Genomic DNA, 8927 nt, shown 5'->3' on the forward strand with positions numbered 1-8927 from the left:
TTATTTCTTTGCACTTTTTGGGGGGAGAAGGAAGGAACCGAGTGCGCGGCACTGGTGAGGAGGCCGTGGGGGAGCCGGCCCCGTGACGAAGCCCCGAGGCAGGGCTGGGAATCCGTCCCGGGGTAGGCGCTGCTCCGCGGAGCCCGTTTTTATCCTGCGTGGGCAGAGTTTTTTTGGGGAAAAAGGAAAATTCCTTTTTTTTTTCATTATTATTTTACTCCTTTTCTCCCCGGAAGAAGGGAATTTTTCGGGAAGGCAGGAGTGTGCGCGGGGAGGCTAATCGCCCTTGGCGGCGGGGGCTGTGCGGGGGCAGTCTGTCTTGGTGTCCCGCTGTCCCGCTGCCCCTGGGACGCGCTGCGCATGCGCGGCGGAGCGGCGCGCCACCTCCCCGCTTCCCATTGGCTGTGCCCCTGGGGGGGCGGGGCGGCCGGCGGCCATGGCGACGGGCGGCGGCGGCGGCCATGGCGCTGCGAGCGGACCCGGCGGGCGGGGGGGCCCGGGGGTACGTGCGGGGCCGGGGCGGGGCGGGGAGGGGGTGTGCGTGCATCGCGGGTGTAGGGCTGGGGTACGTGGGGGGGGGCGGTGTGGGGTATGTGCGTAGGGCTATAAGGCTGGGGAGTGGGGGGGGGCCCCGTGGGGTGTGTATGTGGGGGTATAGGGCTGTGGGGGCTGTGGTGGGCTGTATGGGGTATGTATGTGGGGGTATAGGGCTGGGGGGGGTCTGTGTGGGGCCCTGTGGAGTGTGTGCATCATGGATATGGGGCTGGGGGTTGTCTGTCTGGGGCCCTATGGCGTATGTGCATCACGGGTATAGGGCTGAGGGGTGTGGGGAGGCCCTGGAGTATGTGCATAGGGGCTATAGGGCTGGGGGGTGCGTGGGGGGCCCTATGGGGTGTGTGTATTGGGGGTATAGAGCTGGGGGGGCTCTGTGTGGGGCCCTATGGGGGATGTTTGTAGGGGGTGTAGGCCTGGGGTGTGTGCATGGGGCTGTATAGGGTATATGCATAGATCGTATAGGGCTGGGGTACATGTGTGGGGCACTATGGGGTATGTGCATTACGGGCATAGGGCTGGGGGGGGTTCTGTGTGGGGCCCTGTGGAGTGTGTGCATCATGGGTATAGGGCTGGGGGGTGTGTGTGGGGCCCTGTGGGGTATCTGTGTGGGGGTATAGGGCTGGGGGGAGTGTGGTGGGCTGTATGGGGTATGTATGTAGGGGGTATAGGGCTGGGGGGGGGCCCTGTGGGGTATGTATGTGGGGGTATAGGGCTAGGGGGGTCTGTGTGGGGCCTTATGGAGTGTGTGCATCATGGGTATAGGGCTGGGGGGTGCATGGGGGGCCCTATGGGGTGTGTGCATAGGGGGTGTAGGGCTGGGGGGTGCGTGGGGCAGCCCAGGGCCAGGGCACGTGCGTTTGGCCCGCGTGCGTGGGGCAGGGGCAGCGCGGGGCTGGGGGGGGGCACAGCCCCCGCGGGTTTGCTGCCTGCCCTGTGAATCCCCTGCTCCCGGAGTCGCTCCCCCCTGCTCACCCCGGCTCCCCGCGCTGATGCCGGCCGGTCGCCCCCTCCGCTCCCCCCCAGGCCCTCCGCGCTGGCTCTTCGTTAGCTGCCCCGGCTCCCGGGCCTGACGACACGATGCCGCTCACGTTGGAGCGCTGTGGGTTTGCTGCAGCCTGGGGAGACGCTGGAGAGGCTCGAAACCCACCGAGAAGTGAAAATCAACCGTCCTTTTAATTTATTTGATGAACCTGCTAGCGATATCTCCTCCGTCGCATCGTCTCCCGAGTGTTACCGGAGTTTGGCTTGCGAAGAAACTGCCGCATGCGCTTTTAATTGAACGTCACCATTCCCGAATAATCCCTAATAATAATCTGCTTATTCCTCCCAAATAATCCCCCGATAATAGACCCGCTGATTCCCTTTCCTCTCCCTCCTCTGGCCACAGCGCCGGTGCAGTGCCACGTTTCCCCGCCGGCGCCGAGCTCCCACGAGCGATGCGGTGCTCTGAGGTGACTCCGCTTTGCTTCGTGCCCGCAGAGAGACGCTGCCAAATTTGCTGCTGTTTTTTTTTTCAGCTGGTTCGGGCCGAAGGCAAGAGGCCGAGCGAGGCGACGGACGCGGTGGAGAAGAGGGGGCCGTACATCATGAGCAAGCCTCTGTCCGTTCACGCCAAGCTGCGTAAGTGGGGCTCAGTGTCACCCCCGGGACGCTGCCAGGATCTGGGGAGCCACCAGCACCTCTCGCCCGGGGTGGCAGCAACCCAAGCCCTTTTTATTCCCTTGGGGGGGATAAAGCCATTTTTAAAAAATGGCATTCGAAACCCTGGAAAGCTGCGCTCGGCGCTGCCTGTGGAAAGCGCAGCGATGCCGCCGTGCTCTCCGTAGGGCCTGGCCGCAATGCCTCCCCCCGCCCCACCCCGGAGAAGACCCCCGGGGCAGCACCTGCCGGTTTGTAGCTCTGCCCCTATGCTTGGCTTGCAGAGAGGCGGCGCGAGCTGGCGAAGGCGGCGCTGCAAAGGCAGGGGGTGCTGGGGGGACCCGCGCCGCACCAGCCGAAGCCGGCGGCGAAAAGGTCTGAGCCCGTTCTTTCTTTTCCCTAGATGTGTTTTTCATCTTGGCGGGGAGGCCGGGAAACTCGGAGGATTAAAAATGAATTATAAAATGAATTGGAGACCTCAGTCTGCTGGCTCTGTCGCGGCCAGCGAGCCGCCAATGTCGTAAAAGGCAGCGCTTTTGCCGTGAGAGTTGGCTCTAGCAGGGGCCACGCTGCTGCTCCTCGTTGTTTCAGGGGCAGTTTGGCCTTACAAGGATGGAACTGGCTCGCCTGGAGCTTCGGGGGGGTTTGTTCTTAGCTGGGCGACGCTTGGGTGGGGAGAGACGCTCGGGACCGGGGTTCCTGCCCCAGCTCCTCGGCCCGGCAGCTCCGTGGCTGCGTTCCTGCAGCAGAACACCTGCCGCAGGCTCTCTCCTCCGCTGCCCGGCAGGTCGGTGAAGTTTAAGAAGGGCTACGCAGCGCTCAGCCAGACGGCAGATGAGAGCCTGGTCTCCCTCGATTCGGACAGGTGGGGACTGGGGGAATAGCCCAGGATTTTTTTTGGGGGGGGGAGGGTGGCTTCCCAGCCAGCTCTGACCCTTTCCTCCTTCTCATAGTGATGGGGAGCCGGGATCCAGATGTTCCTCGGGCTACTCCTCCGCCGAGGCAAGTCCAGGGCTCGGTCCTCGCCCCGCGTCACCCCTCGGGGCCCGTCGAGGGGCTGCAGCGCCACGTCGCCCCATGCCCTGCGGAGATCTCCCCGCTGCCAGGCCCGGCTGGCTGCTGCCGCTTCGCCCTTAGCACCTCAGGCGTCGTCTTCCCCCCGCAGACAGCTCCATCACGCAGGGGTGCCGCGGCCCGCTGCGGGGTGCCGGGGGGTGCGCGTTGGGGTGATGCAGCCCAAGGAGAACCTCTTCAGGTCTTCTGCTTTCATCCGCTCTGCTCTGGTCGCGCTGCTTCTCCCCGGGCAAAGGCACTGGGGGGAGGACGCGATGCCCTTTCTGCTCGCAGCCCTGCCCTTCGCCAGCCCCAGGACCTAAATTTTACCTAAACCGGGACTGATTTTTAACTCTGAGCTCTGCCTCCTTTGTTCCCAACCCCCACCCACCCCAGCAGGTGAACCAGGACCTGAGCCGGCAGCTGCTGCAGGACGGGTACCACCTTGACGAGGTCCCCGACGACGAAGACCTGGACCTCATTCCCCCGAAACCCCTCACCTCCTCTTCTTGCCCCTGTTGCTTCGGAGAAAATCTCTCCTGCGTGGTCCAGTAGACGCCGCTCGGCCAGGGCCGTGCCAGGATGGGTCAAAAGCCGGCGCTTCGCCCCGTGGGACGGCCGCTGGTGTCCACGTCCCGCGCTGGGACGGTGACGCAAGGACCGAAGGACATGGCGCTGCCGATTGGGGTGGGCAGCAGCAGCCTGCTGACCTCGAAGGACTTTTCCTGCTGCTCAGCAATACGAGGGAGGGGTGGCACAGCGACGTTTGGGTGGCCCTGATGGGACCTGTCACCTGGCTGGGGCAGGGAGGGAGCCCGAACCCGGGCACCCCCGTAGAGGTAGAGAGGGAAGGGATCAGGTCGGGGGCCAGCAGCAAGTGCTCTGCGGTTTGCCTGACCTCCCCTCGCCCTCCTTTCGTCGGCCGCGCCGAGGGTCAGGGCCCGGCCCCAGGCACGGGTTGTCCTCCCTGATGAAGAGGTTGATAGTGGGGGTCCGACACCCGCGGTGTGGGATCGGGCTGGGGAGCCCTCGGACCCCCTTTCTATTTATTTTCGCTGTAGTCCCCCCTCCTCCTTGGCAGGCTGAGGCCACGCCAGCGGGGCTGGCAGAGAGCTGCTTCCTTCACCCACAGAATCACAGAATGGTCGGGGTTGGAAGGGACTTCTGTGGGTCACCCAGTCCAGCCCTCCTGCCGAAGCAGGGTCACCTACACCCATCTCGTCCTGCTTCCCAGTAATTGCCGCCGGGTTTCCTCCTCCCAAAGCCCTGGGCTGATCCGAACCAAAGACTGCGGCTCCCAGCGGAGGAGACAAGGCGGGGGGAGCCCGGCAGAGCAGAGCGGGGCAGGCTGCTGAGCTTGAAGCGCCCGCATTCGTGACATCCACCGGAAGCTCCCGCTGGGGCTGGGACCTCCCTGCGCTTTCCACCTCTCCAGGGACCCGTCAAGCTCTGGGTTTGGAGCCGACGGCTCCTCGCTGTTCTCCCCAAAGCTGCTTCAGTGCGGGCGAGGGGCAGCCCTGACCCCCCCGGCCCGGCTCTGCACAGCTCCTTTTGGGGAGCCTGCCTGCTGTGAACCTCCAAAGCTGCCTTAAATCACTGTCCCGCTCGACTGCGTAGAGGACAATCAGCTGCTTCTAAAGAAACCTTATTTCAATAGTGGATATCTAGAGACCTGAACTGGCTTGGGTTTTTTTTCCCATTTTCCTCGCTGAAGGGAGCGCTCAATAAATGGGATCTCGTTACTGGGAGGCGCGTTGGTGCCGCGGTGGGGGACTGAGCCCCGCTCCCCCCATCGCCCCGCTCGGAGGGCTCCTTCCCCAACCCCGGTACAGTTTTCACAGCGATCTGGTTTCCCCCGTCCTGTTTCCCTGCGGAGCTGCCGCAGGGGGATGCAAGGGAAGGTCGCAGCCGGCGCTGGGGCGGATGGTGGAGCTGCCCCCCCCCCCTCCTCCGGCCCCCAAGCCCTACGAACACCCATGCTGCTCCCCGTCCTCCTGCTCCCTACACCACGCTGCCCTGCGTCGAGGACAAAGCCACCGCTTGATTCACAGCACCGGAGGCTCCCCAGCTCCGTCCTCCCCCACCCACCCCGAGCAGCCCCCTTGGACAGCCCTCGGCGTCGCCTTGGCGGGAGGGAGCAGCAGCTCCTCGAAGCCCGGCCGAGATGCTCCAGCCCCGGGGTGCAGAACCTCCCCACTGCTCCGAGAAGGAGGGAGATGGGGGGGGGGGGAAAAAATCACACAAGGCATCGCCGTACGGCATTGGCAGTGCCCGGAGGGGACGATGCTGCGGGGCCGTGGCGACCGAGCGGTGAGAGGAGCTGCTCTTCCTCTGCCCGCTCATGGGAATTGCTCTCCGTACACCGAGCGCGGGCTGTTTTGGGGGTTTAATGGATGGAGGGGAAACTTCGCCCGGACCGGTTTCTATCTCCTCGAACACGGCGTGACGGGGAAAGCGCCGCGGGCCGCGCTCAGAGGAGGCAGCAGGCTCGGAAGAGCAGCATCCCGTCCGGTGAGGAGAGGTGGAGGGAGATGCTCTCGTTGGCGGAGATGAAGAGCACGGAGCCGCGGCACAGAGTCATTTCGGCAGCGGCAGCTGTGGAGGTGCCCACGGCTGTCCCTCGGATCACCAGCAAGATGCTGGCAGAGTCCACAGCGGAGACGAGGTACAGCTTGATGGAGGTGGGGATCTGCAACGGGAAAAGTCACCGCGGCTGGAGTCTCCCCCCAGCTTCCCTTTGGGGAGCTGGAAGGGGGTCATCCCCGTCCCCGGCCTGCCGCTGCCTTTGCCGTGCCCGGGCTCCATGCCCGCAGCAGCCCAAACCCAGGGACCCCGGCTGAGCTGGGGACGCCCAGGCTGCACCCCCGGGACCCCCTCCTGGTCCTTCCTCTGCCCGGAGCCGCTGGAGAAGGTGTGCGAGCTCCGGGCGGGGGGAATGGGGCAGGGAAAGGAGCTGGCAGCACTGCCCGGGGGTGACACCAGCATCCCCAAGCATCCCCCCTGTCCTCCCTGGAGCACCAGCGAGCAAACCCACGCCAAGAAAACCCCAGCCGACGCCGAGGCGTCCTACCGAGAGCACAGCCGAGCCGGGGGAAGGCCGGTTCCCCCCGTCGCCGCTCACCTCTATCCTCATGACGGCAAAGTCCGGCACGGGGGGGTCGTAGACGTAGACGCTGGGGTCGAGCTGGCTCTGCACGGCCGGGAAGATCTTGGAGCTGCTGGGCGCCGGCGTGTAGTTGAGCATCTCGCACAAGGTGAGGACGTCGATGAATTTGGGGGTCAGCCCGGCGCGCACCGTGTTATCCGAGCACGCCATGCACTCCACGCAGTCTGCACCGGGGCAGGGGGGGGACACGGGGCAGCGCTGTCAGCCCACCCCAGCCCTCCACCCACGGCCGCGCCGGGTGAGGGAAGCCCGCCACGCCGCTCACCTCCATGTAGGTAGGCGTGGGGCTCGTTGGCGCCCAGGAACATGGCCTCCCCCGGCTCCAGCCTCACCAGGTTGAGGAAGTAAATGGTGAAGCAGCCGATGTCCCCCGGGTACTGGGCGTGCAGCCGCAGCAGCAGGTCCCCGTTGCTCCCCGACGTGTCCTTCCCTTCCGCCGCTGCGGGGGGCAGAGACCCGGCGCAACGCTGGGGAGGGGGCTTGGGGGGGTTCCCCATCCTCCCCCCGCTCCCAAGCCACTCCGTGGGGGTCTGCGGCGGGCAGAGGACCCACCTTCCTGGGAGATCCTCTTCACCAGCGCGTTCAGCCGGTCGACGAAGAACTCCTTCTGGCTCTTCATCAGGCGGGTGAAGCAGACGCGGAGGGCAGCCGAGACGCCGCGGGGATCGTCGCTGCCGCTGCGCTCCAGCTGCTCGGCCGCCACCTCCCCGATCAGCGCCCGCAGCTCAGGGACCGCTGCCGGGGCAGGGGGACCAGGGGGGTCAACTGCTGTCCCAAGGCAGCACGGCCACCCCCACCCCTCCCCTCGCCATCCTTACTCTGGAGGAAGGAGACGATCTCCTCCACCGGCCGGAAGCCGCACAGCCCCTCGAAGGGTGTGAGAGCGATGGCCATCTCGGGCTTGTGGTTGGCGTCGGGGTAGTGCTTGGGGAACTGGGCATGCAGCTTCACCGCCAGCTCCTGGGGAGAGGAGGCGGGGCACGGGAGACCTGGGGGGGCTGCCCAAGGACACAGCAGTCCGGCCGTGGCTGCCCCTCACCCGGGGGGCTCTCCCTACCTTATTGGGGTGCGCCTGGATGGAGAGGGCGGTGTTGACAGAGAGCACCTTGAAGAGGAAGGGCAGGCGTCCCTGGAAGGCGTCCCTCACCTTGGCCCCCAGGCAGGCGGGGTTCTCGGCGATCCACTGGCCCAGGGTCCGGCGGGGGATGCGGTCGTCCCGGATGATGGCGTCGCCCCGGGGGTGTGCGCCCATCCAGAGCTGCGGGGGACGGAAAGGCGGACAGACGGACAGACAGACCCCTTGAGCCGGGCGGTGGCTTGGGCTTTTCTCCCAGGCTGCTTGGCCCCGCAGGCGATCGATGCGGCCAAGGCATCCTCGGGGACCGGCATCCCCCCCCCGCCCTCCCCGAGCCCACCGGGACGGACAAACGGACGGGACTGACGCACAGCCAGGCGCTCACCTCCGCGTAGGGCTGCTGGGGCTGGATCTGGACCTGGGGCTCACTGCTGGCCACCAGCTTGGCCACCTCGCTCTCCAGCCCCGCTTTCCCCCAGGAGTAGTTCTGCACGGCGCAGGAGATGGGGAACACTGTGGGGGGGCAGCCCCGCGGCAGGGGGGGCAGAAATTACCCCCTGGCCCCACAAACCGCCCCCTGGGCAGCCCTGGGTCAGGGGGGCAGAAATAATCCCCTGCCCACCCAACCCCCCTCCGGGCAGCCCCTTGTCAGTGGGGCAGAAATAGCCCCCTGGCCCTCAACGCCCCCCACATCAGAGGGCAGAAATAGCCCCCTGACCCCCAATCCTCCCCTGGGCAGCCCCTTGTCAGTGGGGCAGAAATAACCCCCTGCCCCCCAACACCCCCCATATCAGAGGGCAGAAATAGTCCCCTGCCCCCCCAACCCCCTGAGCAGCCCTGCATCAGGGGGGCAGAAATAACTCCCTGACCCGCCAAAATCCCCCACATCAGAGGGTAGAAATAGCCCCCTGCCCCCCAACCCCCCCCCCGGGCAGCCTCGTGTCAGGGGGGCAGAAATAACCCCCTTCCTCCCCCCAAACCCCCCCAGGTAGTCCCATGTCAGGAGGACAGAAATAGCCCCCTGTCCCCCCAAACCCCCCGGGCAGCCCCAGACTCCCGGTGAGGGGGGGGGGGGGGCAGGGCAGGGTGTATTGGGGGGGGGCAACTTTGAATCATCACGGAGGGGGGTTGGGGGTCCCTGGGCTGGGGGCAGGGGTGCCAGTCCCCCGCCGCCCCGGAGCGGGGGGCTGTCCACCCCCGCGGGGGGGGTCTCCATCCCCGCGGGCCCCCCTCCCGGGGGGGGTCCCGATCCCCGGGGACCTGCCCTTCCCCCCGGGGCGCCCCCTTCCCCGGCCCCCCCCCGGGGCCCCGCTCACCGCGGCTCTCCGCCATGGCTCCGGCGGCACCGGCACCGCCTCCCCGGGCTATAGGGGACGGGCCATAGGGACACCCCCCGCCCCCCCATAGCTGCCTCTATAGGCGCCCCGCCTCGGGTGGAGC

The 8927-nt window shown here is 66.5% G+C and overlaps 2 protein-coding genes across 6 annotated transcripts; one reads left to right on the forward strand and one right to left on the reverse strand.

Moving 5' to 3' along the window:
- The first annotated feature begins 433 nt into the window (after positions 1-433).
- Positions 434-4917, forward strand: FAM219B (family with sequence similarity 219 member B). Of its 5 annotated transcripts, none has more exons than XR_012765152.1 (6): positions 434-502; positions 2073-2175; positions 2478-2568; positions 2981-3058; positions 3147-3448; positions 3646-3698. XR_012765152.1 is itself a non-coding variant. In XM_075431657.1 (6 exons), exons 1-6 carry the CDS (start codon positions 437-439, stop codon positions 3799-3801), a joined length of 546 nt encoding a protein of 181 aa, XP_075287772.1. In that variant the 5' UTR covers positions 434-436; the 3' UTR covers positions 3802-4917. The 5 variants fall into 5 exon arrangements, 4 of the variants coding, with proteins under 4 accessions (XP_075287772.1, XP_075287774.1, XP_075287775.1 ...); XM_075431657.1 differs by having other exon boundaries at positions 3147-3195; positions 3643-4917; XM_075431659.1 differs by having other exon boundaries at positions 3147-3195; positions 3646-4917.
- Positions 4918-5612: 695 nt separating this feature from the next.
- On the reverse strand, positions 5613-8918 carry MPI (mannose phosphate isomerase). The gene is made up of 8 exons (XM_075431750.1): positions 8804-8918; positions 7873-8000; positions 7470-7670; positions 7231-7372; positions 6965-7147; positions 6678-6851; positions 6368-6576; positions 5613-5935 (listed from the first exon to the last, which is right to left on the reverse strand). The coding sequence occupies exons 1-8, from the start codon at positions 8817-8819 to the stop codon at positions 5717-5719; spliced, it is 1272 nt and encodes a 423-aa protein (XP_075287865.1). The 5' UTR covers positions 8820-8918; the 3' UTR covers positions 5613-5716.
- Between the last annotated feature and the right edge of the window lie 9 nt (positions 8919-8927).

The sequence above is a fragment of the Opisthocomus hoazin genome, chromosome 10 (assembly GCF_030867145.1).
Source record: "Opisthocomus hoazin isolate bOpiHoa1 chromosome 10, bOpiHoa1.hap1, whole genome shotgun sequence".
NCBI classification, from domain to species: Eukaryota; Metazoa; Chordata; class Aves; order Opisthocomiformes; family Opisthocomidae; genus Opisthocomus; species Opisthocomus hoazin.

Coding starts and splice junctions, on each gene's coding strand:
- FAM219B (XM_075431657.1), top strand. CDS start 437: ATGGCGACGGGCGGCGGCGGCGGCCATGGCGCTGCGAGCGGACCCGGC. Junction 2,176..2,477: donor GTCCGTTCACGCCAAGCTGC/GTAAGTGGGGCT, acceptor CTTGGCTTGCAG/AGAGGCGGCGCGAGCTGGCG. Junction 2,569..2,980: donor CCGAAGCCGGCGGCGAAAAG/GTCTGAGCCCGT, acceptor GCTGCCCGGCAG/GTCGGTGAAGTTTAAGAAGG.
- MPI (XM_075431750.1), bottom strand. Junction 7,373..7,469: donor TCCAGGCGCACCCCAATAAG/GTAGGGAGAGCC, acceptor TCCTCTCCCCAG/GAGCTGGCGGTGAAGCTGCA. Junction 7,148..7,230: donor GATCGTCTCCTTCCTCCAGA/GTAAGGATGGCG, acceptor CTGCCCCGGCAG/CGGTCCCTGAGCTGCGGGCG.